Here is a 21946-nt window from a genome sequence, read left to right on the forward strand (position 1 = left end):
ACTTTCCCCCAAATTCAGACATCAAAGAAGATGTGGGGGATTCCAAAGCTTTTCAACCTTCCAACAAACAATTCTCATGAACCATATTGGCGCTTGCACAAGCCAAACTAAATCCCAGTTTGATTTACATTCTTGTGGAAAGAGACATGCCTTGTATATTTCATAAGGAACTTGACATAAAAACAACTTTGCAGTCAAACCTGGTGACTCAATTCAAAATGTAAGACAAATTCATCTCAGTCTAGATGCTGAAAATAATTGCTCCTCTTCACTGCACATTTATTTTAAGAAAGTATACTCACCATCCACTGCTTGCCTCAGCACCTGAAGCTTTCTCTGTCTCTCCTTTATCCTGTCATAGGCGCCAGGGAGGCCCGAGCCTACCGATAAGGCTGAGTGGTGATGAGGCTTCCTGCTCTTCAGCCCACCAAACTCGGGGTAACGAGAATCCCTCTCTCTAGATGCCTGCAAGGGTGATTTCACCCTGCCCATCGAGTGGGTACTTATGGCACTGCTGCCCCTGCGCGCATCCTCCAAAGCCCCAAAACGAAGAGCTTCTGGGTCAATGTAAGCCAAGTCCACAGAGGAAGCCCATGTCTTCCGAGCCTGACTGAGGCTTATTTCTCCACTGTGGAAGGGTAAAGACCTCCGGTCTAGTTCCACAGGCCGGCCCTTCTGCTGAGGATGAAAAGGGTGTAGATAGGGATATGAGTGCTGGTGCTGGAGTGAGGGGGGTTTGGGGTAAAGTTCTGTGGGGGACTCAGAGTTGGGGTGATAGTCAGAAGGGCAATACTGCTGGGCTCCCCCCTCATCGCCCTTTAACAGGTCCTGGATTGGCAGAGAGCCCATGGAGCGACTGAGGCCCCTGTTAAGAGACGTCTGCTCCTGAGTCCTGGCTCGGTAGCGCTCCAAAACCCTGGGGGCAGCACTCCTCCCTGAGAACAGGAGAGAACCAAAGTTTTATTAAACCGCAAGCCTCAAAACACATATGGACACACCAAATCTTCGTCTTGAAACCAGTGAAGAAAAACGAAAAACAGCAGTGGCATTTATTTTTAGGATATCCATCTTTCATATTATTAAGTATGAGTATGCAGTGTGAGAGATAATCAGAAAGACGTTCCAAGCAGATTACATAGTTATGAACACTCGGCTCATTACAGAAAGTGGTATTTATGATCAGTGGAGGACCTAGAGAGGGATTAACAAGGATTTTGATTTGAATAAATACACTGCGCTTCATTATGCTTGAGTGCCTGTCCAACCTGGCGCCCATTTCCAACAGTATCAGCATGACACGACAACTAAACACAACACTGTCAGTTGCAGGCTTTCCCTCTTTTAATACGTTGGCTTGGCCTCAGCATACTGAGGACCTGCAGCGGGCCTCTCGCAGCCCCAGATAGCCTGCTACAGTAAATGAATAATTGGGTAGGCGTACAGTATGTCCTCAGTTTCTCCAATTAGTCATAATAAGAGATGTATAGTGCAATAAATTATGACTGACATTCCTGCTTACATAATAACTAATAACAACCTAGTGTAGGGACACAGCTGCTTGTTTATGAAGGCTGGATGGATAAATTCACTATAAATTCTAATTTCAATATCTTTCATCAGGCCACAACTGAATTTAGCATGGTTATTTGTTGGATTGAATGGCATTTATTCAGAATTTGTAGAAGCAATAGCAAATTTGTGTTATAGCGCTTGGGGGAGGAAAACAGCACACATTAATGGTAAATAGAGTAATTCATTTGTAAAGCAAACCAACAACAGTACACAGAAAAGCAAATTAAGAAACATGGCATGTCTGCTCTTGACCTTAAGGGGCAGCAATAATTTCTGCAGACAGTCTGTTTTAGCTCAGAAGACAATTTTTTTCCATTATTTAAAAACAAACACCAGAACATAATGTACCATGATAACAAACAACTTCTCAAGCCTCGTCTGTCACCGTCTTTCTCTTGAAACGGAATAATGAATGTTGCCTTCTTTGACTGTTCATAAATTTCAAGTTGGACTTTCCAGACATGCTGTACATAAACTGCCAATGACAGCTCTTGTTTTAGAGAGAAACAGATAGATAGACATGCAAAAAAGTGCATGAGCGGGAGCAAAAACAAGCGGAGGAGACGCAGAAATGAGAGAGCAGGAGGAGACGATAAGTCCTGTAAAAACGCTGCATGTGGTGGTTTAATCTATAAAGCATATGCTTGGTCTTAACAGGGAAACAGATCAAAGACAGACAGGCGGACTTCCAGGAACTCAGGGAAGCACCGGACGAGATCGAGCAAAAAATAAAAACCTTTTCTGAACAGGATGTCTCATTTTTCAAAGAAGTCAATTGTTGGCAACTTTTTCAGTAAATAATCCTGTAATGTAGCCGTCATACAGACTATAGCAATGAAAAAATGCCAGCCTAAAATATCAAACATAAAAAGGAGACAATGACTGAGTTCCCCTCACAGCAATTAGACCTTGGAACCACTGGCATACAGAAGGGAGAGAGCAGCTTCTTGAGAAGAAAGGCTCTTAAGAACTGAGTAATACTCTTTGCATGTACTTTCCCTAGGGCTGGCTGGTGCTCAAGTGGGGAAACAAAGCTCTGATACAAACAGCAGACAGGCAGCTTCACTGGTGACTCCAAAATATGCATCTGTAATCAATGCCATGCCGTGCTTACATAATGGGGACGGGAAGCCATGTTTTTGCTCTGCTCTCCTTTCCATGGCCTGGAGAATTGCCGGAGTTCTCTCAGAAACCACTGGGGAGATTTGGTCATATTTTCCTGAATTAAACCCCATTCGAGGTTGCAGCATGTTGTTCCTCGTCTACTTTCGATTCTTTCCCACAAACTCAGAAAGTGAGGATGTAAGTGACGAATAGCTTGACAACCAGCGCAGGCATCTACATCTGCATCTCTCTAAATAATGCAAACAACGACCAACCATTAGGTCCAACATAACCTCAGAACAGACAATATACTCTCTTGATCTTTAAGAACTGTTCAAGTCATATTTTCTCTACAGAGCCTTCTAATGTAGTGACGTGTCCACATTCCATCAAACATCACAAAAACATTAAGTGTTACTGAAGATTAATAGGAACCAGGCCCCTTTATCATGAACTGTTGGCAGGCAAGAAATTGGAATCACTGCCTAAATAAACAACACTTTCTACTCCTCTCAAATGTTCCTTTGACAACACAACAAGCAAATTCAGCTCTGATTGCCCTGTGTTTAATGTGTGTGTCGGTGCCACTCATCTTACCTGAGGGCAATCCTTTGCCCCTCAACCTCTCCCGAATCTCCTTACTTCGCTCTGGAAGAGACTCTCTATCAGTCAGCAGACCATCCAGCTGAGAGAAAGACAGTGAGAGTGAAAGAAAAACAAAGCAGGGGACAGAAGTTAAAGGGTCATTCCTTCTGAGTCATCCATCCTGACATCATATTCTGTCAGCATTATTTGTGGTGTATTTCAACAAACCTATTGACAGCGCAGATACAAGTTTTAGGATAAAAGCTTGAGGGCTTTCTGGTGAGTAGCCAAAATTAAAATATAGGAAAAAACACAGGAATGTTATATCTGACCCACTTAATAACAAAAACAAAAACTGCGAACCTGGGAAAGGCTGCCCAGCACCAACCGGACCAGTTTTCTGATATAGGAGAAGGGAGGGTCACAAGTGGAATTTCTGATGTGTTTGCTGCAGATGTCCAGCACCGTGCGCAACGACATTCGACTCAATGTAATATCATCACACATGTTGAGAAGCAGGCTGTTCAGGTGTTCCCCCAACTTCATAGGCTGCAAATAAAACAGAAAGAAAACAGTTCAAACATGATGTTTTACTGGTATCTCTGAACAAGATGTTATGGTGACCTCCACTGTGTTTAGATAAAGAAACAGAGCTAAGCCTTGCCAGCATGGCACAAACACCTCACCTACTTTACAAAGTCTAAACTAAGATTAAATTTTACTTTTCTTACTTGCTAGGAAATGTATATCCTTCAATTGGACTGAGTCTGAGCCCCCTACAGTTAATATGTTAAATACTTGTGTTTCTTCCGTGAGAAAGGCTATCTGCAGTCCTGAGAAGTGTTTAAAGGGAATTTAGTCAAATACTGGAATTCTTTCTTTAATCACGTACCACAGGCAGTCAGAAATACCTTGACTAACTTTCCACTACATATATTTGGGAGATCTTTAAACTTGCATGGGACTTTGTTTTGTTTTATGAGCACTGACTGGGCTGTAAAGTGTTGTTATAAATAATCTGGGTGGATGTGATTGGGATGGAGGGGAAGTGTTATCGTCAATATCTTGGTTTTGTCTTATACATATGTATGGTGTAAGTGGGTTAACTAAAATACTAAAATATTTTATATCATATTATGAGAAGTTCAGCTAAGTCTCCATGTTTCATGCTTTGTCCATGTATAAACAAAAGCTTGTAAAACTTGGTATTCAGTATACTTGCATTCTGGGTTTGACATCACAATTTTTTAAATTTGATTTTGCTTTGCAATTTATTATCATGCTACATTGGTTTCCTTTGCAGAGTGCAGTGAATAAATATGTGTCACAGCAAACACTGTTATTAGATTATCTGTATTCTCTTCACATGTATGCCATTTCTGGACACGACATGTAAAGAAAACATTAGCTACAAACATGGCACAGTGGCTGAAGGGAGCTTAAGTGCCAGTGTGGACACTTCACATCTTTTGTGACGCTTTATTTGAATCTATCAGAAACAACACTTCCGTCAAGGATGAGGAAAAGGACATGATAAGAAGGGAATGGGGCCTTTCAGTGATGCAGAATGGATGGGCGGTACTTTCTCATAAATGTGGGCGTGGATTGTGTTTTACACCTGGCTGACTCTTGCTGAGATAGGAACACTTTATGAGTCAGAACATCTCAATGGCAGATTCAGAACACATTCCACGTGCATTTAAGCATGAACCTTTTCTTATCCCGATGAGATATTCAGATGAGATCGTCAGATTCCACTTAAGAAGATAATGTGTGTTTTCAGTGTGGTTATCAAGCATTTGGGCTACCTATAAGCACGTTTAAATGTTGACCTTTAAATGAACTCTCTTGTCTTCAGTCAAATAACATGCACATCGATCTGCAATAAGACATCTTTAATAATCATTAATACTGAAAGTCAACATCTTATTTCCTTATGTCTGTCCAGTTGGTTCTGCACTATATGAGACATCAAATGTGGCGTTTTCGGAAAGATAAATGCAAACACATTCATCAAATTAAATAAGTGTGAATATATTCCCTTTTCATAACTCTTTCTGTCATTTGAAAGGAAGTATCCTTAGTAATGATTTACCTGACTTTGGGGGATCTCATAGTCTGCTCCCCAGAACAGGGTCATCCCTAAGGAGTACATGTGCATCTGTGAATGAAAAAAAAACATCAATTGAGCTTCTTAAGCAGCATTACACTTCGTTCAAACGTGTTCTTTAAAGAAACATTTCCCATAAACAATGAGACAAGACTAAAGCAATAGTGGGCACATGGAAATAGAAGGCTACAGATTGGGTTTCATTTAGATAAACTAGGCAATGAACCTTATTAAAAAAAGTCAAACAGCCCTGTGAAAGAAAGACAGACTAAAAGCTCAATAACTGCTGGAGTGCAATAAAAGTTGTATTCATTCTTATTTGGAAAGGAAAAGGACGGGGCTTTCAGACTAAATCCAAAAACCTTTTTCCATTTCCCTCTCCTTATTACTCTGCTCTCACTGCTTGGGAGAGAAATCACTTCCCCTGAATGTTGGGCTTGGTAGAGGAAAGAATAATTCATGGATTGCCAAAGAATGCAACATAGCCTTCAAGGTCTTTCAGGAACAGAGCTCTGGTGCACCCTTAAAGACACACTCACATTCTCAGAAGATGTGGAAATTTAAAAGCCACCCATTAAAAGTAACAACACTACCCTGAATGTTGAAAAAGTGAAAGGAAAATCGTGGCACTCACAGCTGACGTATGTTTACCCACAGTCTCTGATAATGAGAGAAACAGATTATATTTTCTACACTGAAATAACTCAGCTGGGGAGGCGGGACCAGCACTGGAAAACTGACTCAGCACAAAACTGTGTTGAGGTCTGTGGGGCCGTGCCAGAGACGGGAATCCAGTCATGCAAGATTTTAGCTCTTCTACCAGAGTGGAGGGGGTGTGGTTCTCTGCATATGCAAAAAGAAGTTTTGTGTGCTTTGCAGGAGACGATATGGTTGCTCATGACCTTACTTCTGAGTGTTGTAACTACACGACCATCTCCGATCTACCAGCGAGCAATATTTATTCTCAGGATTTGTGGCTGTTTGTTACTTATTAAACACCTGAGTGGCCTGACACAACAACGTTTTCTACACTCACCCACTGTCATCAAAAACTGACTGGCTGTAGTACATGTCAAATGAAATAAATAAATGCCAAATGAATCGCTAGGACAAAATAAACAAATATGGCAATGGAATATTTTCACTTTAAAAATTAAATCCTGAAAAATAATTGGGTGTTTCATTTATTCAGGCATATCCTTAATCTTGAAATCATTTTCCAAACCTTGTTAAAGCCTTTTTTTTGTTATGTCAGACACTGTCACATTTTGTTGCTGGGTGGACAGCTGGAGGATAGCGTCTGGTTGCCATGGAGATGGCTACACGTGTTTTGGCAAAAAATGCCTCTCCACTTTAAACTAAAAGTTATCACCATGCTGAAAGCATATAAGCATCAAACCGAGATTTGGGAAAAAGTGATAAAACTCACACTAGTGAAGCATTCAAGAATGTGGACCAGACAATGTGTGATATTCTGTGACCACATGCATTAAGTAAAGATTTATACCTTCTCTACATCAGCAACGGACAAGGACACCCCATCCAGGACTTCAGGGGCTGTGAAGGCTCGTAAGTCCTGCTGGGTGACATACTCGTCTGTGAAGGAGATGTTTCCAGAGGGCATGAGCAGGAGGGACCATGGAGAGATGATAAAGCCCATGGCTGTAGGGTCTGCAGAGAGAAACCGGCAAATTAAACCACTGGAGATAAAAAATACACATTTAAACTTCCATTATTCAAATTCCCAGTCGAAAATGGTGTTCATGTGAAGTACTTTGTTTTCAAGCTCGATACTAGCATCAAAATTTTCACAGCTTGAATGCGGTGACTGCACACATATGCAACCACAGTGGATGTTTCTTGCAAAGGCTTTGGCGTTTATGGAAACTCAAGATGATTGAAGTAAACAAAAACACATGTTGCTTTCTTAGCCTGCAGGAAAATAACTGTTGAGGCACAGAAGCAGAAAGGAATGGCTACACAGCGTAATTCTCTATTCCTACAAAGCCACAGCCAGCGCTATGGTCAGAGAACGTTTTAAAAATATACAAAGGAATGTTTGAGCAGCGCTGCAAAATTCTTTTCTTTGACTGATACTCGGAGAGGAGCAGAGAGGAACTGAGGAGCTGGATTTGAGGCACCATATATCTGCTTTCAAAAGCTGGAATTTACAAAGTAAATAGAAGTTTCCTGTTTAAAACTCATGTGACCATTAGAGATCTTACTCGAAAGTAGACAGGGTTACTAGGTGTATCCCATATAAAACTCTTCCTCTGGATAATAGAACTGAGCAGAAGTACATGACTCAGCCTGAGCAAGCTCTTAACAGATAACACACTAATCAACAGTTTCACCAAACTGCAGATATAAGCAGAAACCATACCAGATGGAAACTCCTAATAGAAAGCAGAAATATTCAAAACATGACTTGACCACGCACAATTTGATTCCCTTTTCACTTCAAAAAGGCAGCAAATTGTAACACTGTAAGCTCTTTATCTTTTAAAAATGTAGTATTTCAGTCTGATAAGCTGCTATCTGACCTAGAGGAAGGGAATAATTCTGAACCATTACACCAAGAGCTTGTCCTCTAAAAAGTATGTTTCAAAACATTACAGTGTACAGTGCATTCAATTCCCAAGAGCAAGAGGCTGGCAGATGTTAAGCGGCTATATCCTCTGCAGAGCCAGCAGAGAGATCAAGAGCAACACTCAATTTTGAAAATGCTGGTTTCTACTTGATCCTAAATATTTTAAAGACAAATCCATGAGGGGGAACCCCTCTAACAAATCAGAAATATTCACACATTGCTTGTTCAAACAAATCATTCTTATACAAACATAGTAACTAACCACTACTATTTACACACAGGGGAAGAAAGACTGCACTGGGGGTTTAGTGTTTGACATTGTTAGTCTACACACAATATCTGAAAAGTGGAACAAGTCATATAAAGGCTTGCCAAGTAAACTGTAAGTTGGCACCCTCCATACATCGGGAAACCTGACATTCAGTTTCACTGTGCTCAGACAGAACAAGCTACATTTAAAATCTCAAATTTCCTAAATCTGATTCAGCAAACGAAGACACTGACTTCTCCAGTTTTAATGCTTTTTGAACCCCCCCTTCAGCTCAAAAATGTGTTTTTCTTCTTGTTCCTACAAGTTTGAGCTTCACTGTGTAGAATGATGTATGAGATGTTTGACAATAGAACGCCTTTTTTCACCTGTCTCACCTGTATTCATCTGATGAGGCGGCCCCCTACAAGCATGACTTGTGACATCATAAATATTTCGGAAGGCAATCTTGATCCAATATTCAGTGTACATAAGTATGATGTGGAAACTTTAAGCCTACAATGCACATATACATCAGGAATGGACTTTACAGTGAAGTAGGAGACATCGTGTTGTTCTGCATGAAAAATTGCCAACACAGAAAAGATATATTTTTTAATGGAATGGGAATAGGTTCCATTTGAAGTATCTTATTGTGGCAAATATACTTTCTTTTCTGCAAAAACATGTCACATAACAGTAAGACGTGTTTTGTATGTTTTCACCAGCATAAACTCCACTTCTGTCATCTTCCATAGCTGACCAGAATATCTAGCGAACCTTCTGACAATCTGAAGTTTAAATGGTTGCTGTTATTAATCCCCTCTCGTGGTAAACATACTTCTTTACATAGCTCAGTGACTCTCTAATAACTGGTTCCAACATCTGTTCTTCAAATTTTAGCTTTACTCAGTCTGCAGTCTAAAACTGCACATGAGAAGCCACTATTTACTCAATATAGCTACACAACTACATGCTGGAAGAAAATGAAGGATGTGTTAACAAACACCATCACTGCAGAACAACAGCATTCAGAGATTCAGACAAGATCATCTATAATACCCAACCTTGCATTTTGTCCTTCTTAGGTTCAGAACTTTATCTTAGAAGCCTTGGTTACTTCAATACAGGAGCACAAGCCTATCTTGGTAAAAGTGACCTCAGCATGAAAAGCATATTTTCAGGCCACACTGATGAGCCAAAATTCCTGAAGCAGGCCTGGATTGTCTGCAATGTAACCAGTCAGCAAAACTGGAAGTTGAGGACGAAACTGGTTTAAGAAATGCACAAATGGAAATTCACAAGGCCAGTGATAAATAGTGTAGATGAAACAACTTTGACAACCACAGACAGATTTACCAGTTTTGTTTGAGACTGGGCACCATCCAAACACTGCAGTACCTGTTGACTCACATCCGGCCCAGTGTCCCCAGAGCTAAACCTCCATTAGTCACCAGTTTATTTATGTTACAAAGACACTCTGGAATTTGTCAGCCTTATCTTTCTTTGGTTTCAAGGACGATCAAAGACACGTTACAGGACTCACAAAAACTGTAAAAGCATGTGAAACTGCACAGTCAACGGCTGTTCTAATGACACAGAACAAACGGCAACAAAGTAACGAACAACAAATCTGTAATTTAGATGAGACAAAATGATCCAGTTTAAAAGCTTTAATCTTGTTTGTTCTGACTTACCTTTATCAATTTCTGCCTTCAAACATACAACATGGGGCTGTGAGTAACAATTATTTTCATAGTGATTAATCGTGTGTTTTGAAAATCAAATCTGTCGATAAAATGTAAATCGGGAAAAAAGTTTTACGATCATAAATGACAGAAAAGTAGGAAATCTTTACATTATAGAAGCTGGAACATGCAAATGTTTGACATATTTGCTTGGAGAATGACTGAAATGACTGATCGTTTAATGAAAGAGTTGGCAGCTAATTTTCTTTCAACTGACTAATCAATTAATCGGCTATTTTTTGCAACTCTAATACAACATGGATCCTGTAACTCAGGAGATCTGGACACCAGATTTTCATTCAGCTCCTTAAAAAGTGGTGCTGACAGATTTAGAGAGTAGCCTGTCCAAAAATAGGACATGAAAGACATGCAAGTAAAAGAAACTGTGTTTTGTGTGTTTGTACGATCATTTCTTGGAAACATCTTTGCACACTTAATTCCACATGTGCATACCTTTGTGAAAAAGCTCCTGGAGGCTCTCAGCACTCTGGCTGAGCACTGCCCAGACCTCCTCCTCCTGGAGCGGGCCTCCCCGAACCTCAAGGGCTTCTGCCAGAGACACGTGCATCTTCCCTGTGCAAGCAAAGACAAGAGGACAACTGATTTCAACACAGAGAAATAAACTTTAACCAGATTGATGCTTTACTTCCTGTTGCTGTATAAGATAGGAGCTTTGACGCAAGGTCAAATCAGGCTGGAAAATACACAGAGCTTCTCCTTTGCAAGTCAAAGCAATATATATCCTTTTCAGTCAATTTCTAAGGTGAGTCATGATGTCGGTAACAAGATTTTGTGTTTCTTATTAATTCAGAATAGTATTATTATCCTAACAAGTCCAATCCTGTAAGTATCCACACCCTACTGAGGTAAAAGTTAATGAGCCCAAATATCCCAACATCACAAAGCATTGGTGCATTTATACCAGTTTCTCTCTCATGCCCTGGGGTAAACACCCACATCTTCTAAATGTAAGCTATCTTGTCATCCTCTGCAACTGAAGAGGTAGCGCAAGCACATGATGCGCGCATGCACACACAGACACACACACAACTTAAGTTACATTCAACAAAGTAGCAGTTTATTACTCAAAGCCTCCAACAGCCTCTCAGAGTTAAGATGGCAGCTTCCAACTTAAGAGGACTCCAATCTAGAAAAGCAAAACACCATTTCTTTTGGTGTGGTCTTAAAAGTTGCTTGCTGCTCTGCAATTGACTAATGACACACACACACACACACACACACACACACACACACACACACACACACACACACTTCTATTTCCTGGTTACATCTCATAAAACTAGAACAGGATCACACTCCAGCAAACTAGTTTATATTATCTTGTGGATTATAGAGGATAGAGATATTGCAAATTCAGCTTTCGGTTTATGTAACTATATACAAGCCAATGACACACAACAGTACATTTACATAACGATATACATTGTGTGCTGATAGGAAAATGTTTTATATAATCTTGGGTGGCATATCACACTGTTTACTAGAGTACTCAAATGGTACTCCAATGGCAATACCAATATTAGGAAATAAAAGACTCCAAAGACTTTCACTGATCCTTCAAACATGCTTATCGAACTCCTTTGACAAAGATGTGGAATAGAAGCTGGATAATTTCATGTTTAACAATAAACTATCGTCCAAACTAACATTCATACAGTGTACAGTAGACACAATGCATATCGAGCATCACATAAATATATATGTGATAGGCTAACCAATACAATGCTCAGGTTCTACTCTTTACAGCAATTTTTCCTCATTTCAATGATGTCCTTAACTGAGTGAAATCCCAAAATTTGCAGGAAGGCAAAAAACAAACAAAAAAAACAAAGGAAGACACATAATGAGGAAGGGTTATGGGGATCTGTGGGATTCAAATACCACAGATCAGGTGAAAGTCACCTATCTAGTGCCCAGAATAAAAGAACACGTTTGTTAAGTTTATCACTGTTTCCCTTAAAATCCCAACTCGTGTGCTGTACTGACGCTGAGGTCTTATCCTCTCAATCAATCCATGACATCATATGATGCAAATGTGCGCAAAACAGGAAGCTCCAGTTTTGACATGCCACTGTGAACTGAGCAGCATTGAAATACTTTTGTCATGTTTACATTTTATACCATCAACCATAACTGGTGGATGCCAACACAGCGATCATAATTTCACAACAGCAGAATATTAAGAACATCTCCGTCCAGAGACAGTGTGTTTAACTTCTATTTCACAATCCGCCAAGGAGATTTTAAGATACATAAAAAAGGATTTTGCTTTAAAAATGTTAAGGTTTTATCTAAATTCTCATGTAATATTGTATCTGCAGTGAATAGAAGACTAGGATTCTCTTGAGGCTATGAAAAAGGCTTTAGTGTGTGGAAATACAATATAGGGAAAGGTAAAAATTAGAAAAAGATATCCGACATATGTCGGAGTTATAAAGCAATTCAGAGGACAATTTGCCAGACACAGCTGAGGATTTACAGACATATGGTACAGTTAGAAGTAATTGTGCCACAATAGTGGGGGTAAAAGAGAAAAAAAGAACCACGCAAATAATAAAAAGCAGAGTAGAGCAGCCACAAGTCTGTCTGAACTGTATTATCACTTCCCCCAAAAGGAATGTTAACATGCTTCGACCACGTCACAACAAGACTGTTGTTCTCTGAAAAGGACCATCCAAGCTGTGATCGATAGTCCTTAGAGGTTGTATCATAGCAAATTGAGGTCTTCTGTCTACTGTACTCTATAATCTGCAGAAAACCAAAAGAAGATGATTTACTGTTGCTGTCTTATTGCACAACCAGACTTGATTTTGCAGATAAATCTAAAATCCACCTGACATTGTCGTTTCATGGTGAAATAATATGATATATAGTAAGACTGTTACTAATTATACTGCTGGGAACCTGCTGTTAGTGATAACCTTTTATAAATAATGTTTTTCCCCTGAAAACAAGCCCATTTAAACAACCCAAAAAAAAAATTATTCAACTGTTGAGATATCTTGTGATTTTTTTCTGTTTAGCTGTTTTTCACTTTTTGCCACAAGTTTGGGTAAAGCCACATTAAACACAGCACAGAGTATATCTGGACCTGCTCGATCCTAGCTTTCATATTTATTTATTTTTTTTAATCAAAAACACAAAAACAAAGCAGATGAAAACACATAAACTGGAAATGAGGTAAAATGCCTCTGCAAGATAAACACAGCATCACTCATGTCTGGGACATGTACCAAATTACACGCCAACACATTTGATGATCATTCATTTTCTATATAACCACTATCCTTAAAAGACTTAAGATAATCTCTTACAACAGGTTTTTTCTAACTTTTTTAAAGCAAAGGCAAATCACAAAACTGCAGATATCGTGTCTGTTCCTGAGAGATTGGCAGGTGCACTCATTTGGCTAATAGAGACAAAAGATGCCCAAACCTAGTGAGTCAGATTATATCTGGCTGTGTTATGTGATGCTGTGGTTTTGCTAATGGTGTTTTACCTGTGGATTCGACTCTTGGGTATGGACCACACCTGTGTCCCCAGCCAGCCAGGTTTTCCATTGATTTTTAGATTTAAACATAATTTTAAATTTCAAATTTATTATCAGTGAAAGTAATACAAACAAATAAGACCAAAGGTGCCAAAAAAATCTGTAATTTAAGGCAACCATGACGCAGCAATTGGGCAGGTGAGAATTTAAGCAGTCTGAATAGGGATGGGAATGGAAAGCCACGTTCAATTTGTCCCATCCATTTGAATCATGTGTGTGCTTGGTTATCAGTTCCTCTTATCCATCTGGAATCTGGAAACTTACAACAAGAAGGAGTCACAGCGGAAAGGAAGAAAAGTTACTAAGCAAAGTGACAGCAGTGATTATGTCTGCAGAATGATAATTTCAAGTAAGGGTGGAAACACCATCAATATGCTGAAACATCTTTCTAAGCAACATGGGCTTAAATTCCAGGAATGCCATGCACTTCACGAACTTGATTTTTGGGGGCCAATGCCGATATAGATATTGGGGAAAAGCATAATGCTCACTCAAATGTGGTTATCAAACATGTGGGACAAAGATATGTAACAGAAGCAGGATATTTTACAGTTAAGCAATAAACTTTAATGTCCAAAATGACATCTGTGCAATGAAACGGCATCTTTTTCTGCATCATAATCTCCAAAAGGTTTTACAGTTGCATATGTGAATCTGTGACAGACATATATTACCATCCCTGAAGCCACATAGCATGGCCAAAATGTACCAAAATATAACCCAACATTTTAAAAAGAAGCAATGCAACACCATGGCACAGTTTGGAATTATGAACTAAATTTGAGCATATCACTAATCCATGAACTCTTAGCATAAACTGGGTCAGCAGCCTCATTAGTGTTGGGCTTAATTTCTGAAAGTAACATGGGAAACAACATCCTTCCTATGAATCTGAGTTTCTAGAAGAGAGTTAATGAGTAAGCATGTCACAGGCCTAAATGTTTATGCAGGAATGCAGGTTAACCATTTTAGTCAATGGGAGGCGTGAAGTCTGAGGCGAAGTGGGTTACTACCCATCTTGCTCATTACCCATGAGAATGGGGAGAGCGGGTGCTGTGAAGACTGATTGTTTTGTGGCCCTTGTTATTTCAACAGAGACCTACAGTGGAATGTTTTTTATCCGCACTGAGGCTGCTGCACAGGCCAGCTCCTCTCACATTGGACTATGGTCCTGCTCATTATTGAGGGGGCTTAGGAGGCAGCGGCCCAAAACAGCGAGAGCAGACAGCCTTCACCACTTCAGCGCCTCATTCTCTTTTTCTTTTTCAAACAGTGGGGATGTTTGTTCCCAGGTATTCCCACACTATAGCTAGAAAGGAAAACCTAAACAAGGCTTAGTCTGCTGCTGCTAAGTGTTTGAAAGTCTTGGCCACAGTCACAAGGATTTTAAAGAAAATAATCCTGGAAACGTGATAGTGCTCTTTACTCTGCACTTAGGTGAAGCTTTTCCTTTCCTCCCACCTTCCTGTCAGCAACACAGCTACAACCCATGAAATGGATTTGAAAACAATCCCCTGAAAAAAAAATGGACTTCATTTGAGGAACCCACACCAAAAAGGTAGAATCAATATCAGTCCCTGTTTCCTTTACCTATCCCGATACACATACACATACATCATTATATCAAACTTTTCTCTTATCCTAAATCTTTTAATAAGGGGAGTAGCGGCACTTTCGAAGCAATCACCCATAAAAACACCAGATTCCACTTCTATTTCCAAAAGCATAACTCGTAACATAAGATATGAGAAAGAATTTGTTCATATCCTCCAAACATCAGAACTGCGGTCTCAGCTGGCAAACGCATTTGGAACAGAAGCCGACGAGAAGAGGTCCTCTGCGCCAACATTGAGGTGAAAATCTTCCTGAAGTTATCCATGCCAGGAAAATTCAACAACAAACTCTGAGTGAACCTCTATTCCCAGAATCATATGCAGCCTGCAAGCACACGATTCAAATTCAAAACACACACAGTGTCTCGGAAGGCCTGGATCAGAATATCTTTTGAACCAATATGACTGATGATGCAAGGACTGATGTTTTCAGAATGAGCATAGCCAACCAAACCAGACTGTAGGCTATGCAGCTGATAAAGTTAATGAATTTTCTCCTTTAATGCTCATGAATATGTAGTAGTAGTAGTAGACTGCAACTAACCATTATTTTAATTTTTGATATGTTGGTTATTTTCTCGATTAATCATTAAGTTGTTTGGTCCATAAAAAGCCAGTTCAATTTACTGTCATACAGGAGTAAAGAAACAAGAAAGCATCAAGAGAATTTTGACTTTTTTTCTCTTAAAAACTTTACTCAAAGTGACGAATGCATCATCAAAATAGATATATTACATTGGGCATTTTTCTTCCTAACTGCAAAACTGTGACGTGAGTACAGAGTTACTGGTTGCATTCACAACAGTGTCTGACGAAAGTGTCTTGTGAAGAAAACAGTAGCGGGAATGGAGCAGAGGCAATGACTCACCGAAATAAAAGGGAAAACCTGATGGTTGGTTTTCATTAATCATGACCTGCTTACAAATTCAGTCACTTAGCCAACAATGCTTTCCCAGATAATCTTGCAATAAGTTTTGCACAAGGTTGTTAACATCGAGCATTGTAGCACTGCGCCTGCTACCTTCAAGTAATGGACTGGTTTCTCTAACCAAAATCACACTGACTGGATGCTTGTGTTTTGGTTTTTAGCTCAGGACCAGCCAGAAAGAGAAAGAAAGAGCCATGACTATTCCATGATTATCAGCCCAGCTCTGGACCAACGGCCCTCACTTCTCATTTTGGTCTCGACCTCATCCGCTCCATTTCTGTTAATCACAGGGTTTCTATGAGTACCGTGACATGAAGAGCATGGTTTTGCAAAACCTCACTCCAACCCCCCCAACTCTTCCCAACACTCACATACACACACAAACCCAACCCACTGACTATTTTCCACATTTTTTCCCCTATGATGATGCTCGCACCATCTCCATCATACCCACTTCAGATGGTTCATCTCGCTCAGTCACACATAGTCCCCAAGTTTTCTTTTCAGTCATGAACTGGGGTTTGAAATGATAGCAATTTGGCAATGTGCAGGCGATGAATATACTTTGCAAGGTTTATGCAATAAAAATAATTGGTTTGGGCATTATGCAATAAAAATACTTGATTAGGTTCAGGGAAGTAAAAAAAATTGGTTAGGTTTAGGCAATAAAGATACTTGGTTCGGTTTAGGGAACAGAGATACTTGTTAGGTTTCCGTAACAGAAGTACTTGGTTAGGTTTAGAAAAACATGGTTTGGGTCCAAATACACCCTTTATTGTTGTTAAGCACATGTTTGAAAGGATAACTTCATCACCCCCCAGCCTGAATTGGTAAGCTATTACATTACAAAAAGTGTCATTGGTAAGTTTCAATGATGGTCCAGGTGCAACATTAATTACGATGTTCTGCCATCAACACCAACATGACAGTATCAGCGCAAGCGTGCAAGTGGATACAAACAAGTTGCAGTCAGTGTGTGACAGAGACACTTGGTCTGTATGCACTGTTCTTTTTTTCATACATCTCAGTTTTTGTCCAATTTTTGTGAAAGTGACACCACAATGCAGTGAAATAAATAACTTCAACAGCATTTGGGGGTATTTTGGATCCTTCAGTTATACCAATATTGACAGATGATGATTCCCACCCTTCATCATGAATGACATAACATTATTCAAAAACCTCCATGTTGACCTTTGACTCAGAGTTAACTTTAGTACTTTTCTATGGTAATGAAGGGGGAGGGGGTACAAATTGCATTCTTACAACCCCCATAAAACCTTCAGCCTGCACTGACACAGGCGAAAAATAATTTTCCTCAAGGAAAAAAAAAGAAAGAAAAGAAAATCACACAAGTAGTGCTGGTGGGTTAACTTGAAAGCTAACTCGGCTAGACACCCTGTTATTTTTATAGTGGTGTCTCCTCCCTCCCAAACTTAAAATACAGTGACTGGTGTGGTCAAAGATGCCCCATGTCAGACAGCAGCGGTGGGAGCGCTATTGTTGTCACGTTAATGTTCAAAGCAGCGAAAAGTTCAGTTCGAAACATGCTAAAGAATAAATCAAATTGAGCGCAAAACAAGCTAGCTAACGTCCGAGTTAACGTTTTTGTTTTCTTTTTAAGATAGAAGGAGCATCGGCGTTCGAGCCTCGCGACAACACACTCAACTCCTCGGTTTTCCCGGCTGCCAAACCGTCAACACAACAAAGTTAGCTAACAACACACTAAAAGTTATGTAATGTGCTTACCGGTCGAGGGAGAGCTACACAATTACTTGAGATGGAAATGTTCGTGCTCCGACGAGGCTATGAGTGCGCACACGAACGGGACCAGAGGCCATCCCATCCACAAAGCAACATCTCGGGAGAGTATCAGCGGCGAGGCAGGCGGGCAGGCAACAGGTTTCCTCCACACGTTCAGCTACAAAATCCACTCAACTGCAGGTACCGTTTTCCGCGCCACCACAGTTAAAAAAAACAAACAAAAAAAACAAATCTCTTCCTCAAAAGTCGTGTTTCATGGCCACTAACACGGCATTGAGGTCCCCTTCCAGCAGCGTAGCCAAGTCACCGTTTAGTGCTGAGAAGTGGAATAACCCCTCCTTTAGCCCAGCTAGCGTGGGCTGACTGGGAGTAACCAGACACCTTGCTGCGGCCGTCCATTGGCTCTCCCTGCTGGGGGACTGTCATTTAACCGTCTCTATAGTAACACACACAACTGGGAGTGAAATGTACAGTAAGGCTCTGGTCCTGGAGGCGGCCAGACCCAGGTTTATTTAAGGTTTTTTCAACGCTTTTATGGGCAACACATTTCAAAATTATTGTTCATGTGGACTTAAATTCTGTTTGAGTTGATTGTCTGAGTGAAGTGAGGTTACAGAGAAAGGGTGTAAATTAGACCAAATGTGACTGTGAAGATGAGGCATTTCACATGGGACTGCATGTATGTAGCTTAAAGGGGCACTGTGTAGTTTTGAAGGAGAAATTCAAACTCAGAGTATGAATATTTACAGTATTAGTGAGGTAATAAAACAAATATTGTTTTTCTTCCATATCTGTTCTCAGAGGATTGAGGCTAGAAAGGTGGCAGGGTCTGCCAAATATAAACAAAGTAGAACAGTATGCAAATTGTGCTTTGTTGTAAACAAACTGAATAAACAAACTCTCTTTGTTTTCATGACTGAATAAACAAACTGACTTCACAATGTAGTTTTGAATGAGAAATTCAAACTCAGAATGAGTATTAGTGATAGTATTCACAATGAAATATGTATTTCTTATTCCATAACTAAATAAACAAGCAGTTCTCAGAGGAACATAATGTACCCAGAACACTGTTTGAAGCTAGAAAAGGTGGCAAGGTCCACTACATATAAACAAAGTAAATCAGACATTAACTTGTGTTGTCCTTTAAAGTCAGTTTGCTTATTCAGTTCATCCAGTCATGAAAACAATTAGAGTTTGTTTATTTAGTTTGAACATAAAAACAATCAGTCAACAAAGAGCTTTCTCTTCTTTCTCCCCCAAAACTACACCGAGCACCTTTAAAATCATTACTTATATTCTAAATGGATTAGTTTGCTATATGATGTGTCCTGTCTCCCTGTGTGACATTTCACAAACTCAATAAAAAAAATAAAAAAAATCAAGCCTAGCCCATTCTTCACTATTTCCCACAACATCAAAGTTCTGTGAGAGTCATCTAAAGCAGTCAGGAAGCAATTCACTGCTGAGTGCTTCCTTCCTATGCACTTCAAAGCCGCCCACTCTTTATGCTCTGTCTTGTGCCATCTAGTGACTGTTGGTCGTCATTACATGCTGGCTTATATACATGATGGCTGTGATGAGGGGGTTATCTCTGCTTGGCTGTGCCTGTCAGTACTAAAAGGCATGATTATTATCAGCAACCCTGGGCTGGATAGATAAGATTGGATGAACTGTTTAACAGCAGTTTTTCTTTTCTTTTTTTTTTTAGATGGAGGCCTCTGATATTCATTTGCTTGAGCATTTCAGAAGCTCATGCCAGTGCACATAATCTCAGCAAACTTTTCTACACTTTCTACAAGACTTTCAGCTCTGATATTTCTTCACGTGTGTGTGTGTGTGTGTGTGTGTGTGTGTGTGTGTGTGTGTGTGTGTGCATGCTTTTCCATCAACATGTAGGGTGTAATCATTTCCGGGTTGTATTTCTAAATGCAGTCGAACGGCCTGTACTATTCAGGCCAATCTAACATCATATGCTAGCACCTCACTTTAAAACCTATACCAGTGTACCATCCTAAACTTGCTTTATGGTTGCATTAAGGAAATCTAAGTAAGCAACATGAAACAGATTATGATGAATTTTTAAAACTTGATTTTTATTGCATCCGCTGAGGAAGACACAGCAGAAAAGCTCACAAACATAGAGGCGAGGATGTAACATTGTGTTCAAAAGTGGTGGTGACACAAGGACATGAAACACATTCTCATGGCACTGTCCATGATGTTAGGCATAATTAGGGGATTGTATGAGGTCAGTGTAATTGCGGCAGGATAAAAATTGCGTTATGGCACATCAGAAATTCGTTGGTCAACATTTTTCGGTGAAGGCTGTTTTCCCAGCACATTTCTTATCTAATTATGCTTTTAAAAAATGTTGGGGATAAAACTGGTGGTTTCAAAAAGTGGTGGAGACATGTCCCCAGCGAAGATGTATTGTACAATATTTTCAGGCTGTGGTGTTAACCAGAGACTGTGCTTATTCTTTCCTGTAAATAGATAAATTGCCATTTGGTATGCAAGCCAAAAGCCCTCCAACATAAATCAGAATCATAACTCGTCTCTGTCAAGCACTTTGTGACGTCTCTGCTCTTATAGACAAAGCTAACATTGTGTTATCCATTAAATCCCATCGGAATCATTGCGACTCATACCAACTAAGGAACTGAAACTCTTACAAGGCATTTATTTTAGTTACCATGTCTGACATTGACAGGAAAAAGGTGTATGAATGTCTGGAGGCAGGACATATTTGAGATTGTGCAGTGTAGATAGTGATAGCGTGACTGGAATTTGATTGCGCCATTAGTACAGAGGGAATGTTCTTGCCTTAATGAAGAGACTGGAACGGAATGACAAGACCTTTCACCGTAAACGTCCTCCTCATTTCCAGGTCATGACAGGGAAGTGAAAAACAGGTTGAGTCATCAGGTGGTTGTACGTCTTTTCCTCAGTATGTGAGCTGTCCTGAACACTTGAGCAACTTGTGTTTTTTTCTGGCAAACTTTTTAGTGTCTGGTAAACAACTGCCAGAGTGACCTGTTAGCTTTGTGTCTCCTTTTTACTCAAAGCTTTTAATCCCCATACCAAAGAGACCCCATCAGGAGGTTGAGGGGACTAAAAGGGTCTGAGTAAGTAATGTCTCATGAAGTGTAACCAAGGGGTTCTGATTTTGAGATTTCTCTTTCCCTCTTTTTTCTGTCAGTGCTGTCCTTAATACTTCCTCATCAGTGCTGGTCTGAGCACCAAGGGCGATTTGCGCTGATGCCTTGAAAGAGTGGCTATGCCTGCTCTGACGCTCTTGGAAATGTGGGGCACCTGGTAGATTGAAGGCATGTGGTTTGCTGACTGGTGAGTTTCGCCCAGCTGGGGAGCATTAAATATTTTCCTGGAGCCCTTTCTCAACCCCTCTGTGAAATGAGTTTCTCAGTCTGCTTAGACTAGATTTCAAAACTTGCATCGAATGGCAATTAAGTGTCAGACAGCTACGAAGGCTCTTGATTGTAGCTGTGGTGTCCAGGCATTGCAAATACACATGTTATTCTCAGGCTCGTGCTCTACCATCTGCATCCAGGTCAGTGTAACCTGGGCATATAGAAAGGTGACTTGAGTGTATGGAATGTCAAATAGCTATAAAAGGAGCAAACCACACTGGAGAATGAACTGTCAACTGAAGTGTTAATATTTATATTTACTCTAGGACCTACCAAGAGCTATAGCTGCATGGGTTAGTGTTGTAGCTACTATGTTAGGCTATGTAGGCTATATAGAGAAAAAACACCAAGCTTATCCTTGTTTACCACTGTAAGCCACACAAAATTCTGCCTTGATCACATTTCCCTCCTTTTTCAAAGCTCATTCAAAACCTTTCCAGGACCACCACTGCCATATTGACCCTGGACAACCTTCTGTATGTTTATCCAGGACCGTCTCCGCTGGGATCCAGGATTAACATGGTAATAATGTTGCAGAATCAACTGGAAGATTGCCATCTGGCACAAATAAATAAATAAATAAATACAGACTAATTGGCCATGAAAAAGTCATCTGAAACTCTCCCTCTCATTTTAATGATAATATACGCTGACTAAAGCAAATTTAGGGCTTTTATATCATT

At 40.0% G+C, this 21946-nt stretch overlaps 2 protein-coding genes and 2 long non-coding RNA genes across 12 annotated transcripts in view; 3 read left to right on the forward strand and 1 right to left on the reverse strand.

Moving 5' to 3' along the window:
- The window catches only part of ptpn13 (protein tyrosine phosphatase non-receptor type 13), a 50364-nt gene extending 32068 nt beyond the window's left edge, over positions 1 to 18296 (reverse strand). For 3 of the 7 annotated variants that reach the window (XM_037117814.1, XM_037117812.1, XM_037117811.1), the window contains exons 1-7: positions 17818 to 18296; positions 10410 to 10529; positions 6879 to 7042; positions 5357 to 5422; positions 3625 to 3810; positions 3274 to 3361; positions 303 to 935 (exon numbers count right to left, since the gene is read on the reverse strand). In XM_037117814.1, the coding sequence (XP_036973709.1) occupies positions 303 to 935; positions 3274 to 3361; positions 3625 to 3810; positions 5357 to 5422; positions 6879 to 7042; positions 10410 to 10524 (1252 nt within the window). In that variant the 5' untranslated portion in view covers positions 10525 to 10529; positions 17818 to 18296. Of the gene's footprint in view, positions 1 to 302; positions 936 to 3273; positions 3362 to 3624; positions 3811 to 5356; positions 5423 to 6878; positions 7043 to 7145; positions 7339 to 10409; positions 10530 to 17817 lie in introns of those variants that run through there. The other 4 variants (XM_037117817.1, XM_037117813.1, XM_037117816.1 and 1 more) reach the window with 3 other exon arrangements.
- On the forward strand, positions 7478 to 9890 carry LOC119030337. The gene is made up of 2 exons (XR_005078238.1): positions 7478 to 7968; positions 8243 to 9890. It is a non-coding gene; the product is annotated as an uncharacterized LOC119030337 (long non-coding RNA).
- Positions 13761 to 15792, forward strand: LOC119030339. 2 transcript variants are annotated; one of them, XR_005078241.1, is made up of 3 exons: positions 13761 to 13876; positions 14965 to 15085; positions 15308 to 15792. It is a non-coding gene; the product is annotated as an uncharacterized LOC119030339 (long non-coding RNA). The 2 variants fall into 2 exon arrangements; XR_005078240.1 differs by lacking the exon at positions 13761 to 13876 and adding an exon at positions 14499 to 14819.
- mapk10 (mitogen-activated protein kinase 10) overlaps positions 17882 to 21946 on the forward strand; it is a 51706-nt gene continuing 47641 nt past the window's right edge. The window contains exon 1 of one of the 2 annotated variants that reach the window (XM_037117819.1): positions 17882 to 18012. The gene's annotated coding sequence lies outside the window, so the exon portion shown is untranslated. The remainder of the gene's footprint in view (positions 18013 to 21946) is intronic. The other variant, XM_037117823.1, reaches the window with a different exon arrangement.

The sequence above is a fragment of the Acanthopagrus latus genome, chromosome 12 (genome assembly GCF_904848185.1).
Source record: "Acanthopagrus latus isolate v.2019 chromosome 12, fAcaLat1.1, whole genome shotgun sequence".
NCBI classification, from domain to species: domain Eukaryota; kingdom Metazoa; phylum Chordata; class Actinopteri; order Spariformes; family Sparidae; genus Acanthopagrus; species Acanthopagrus latus.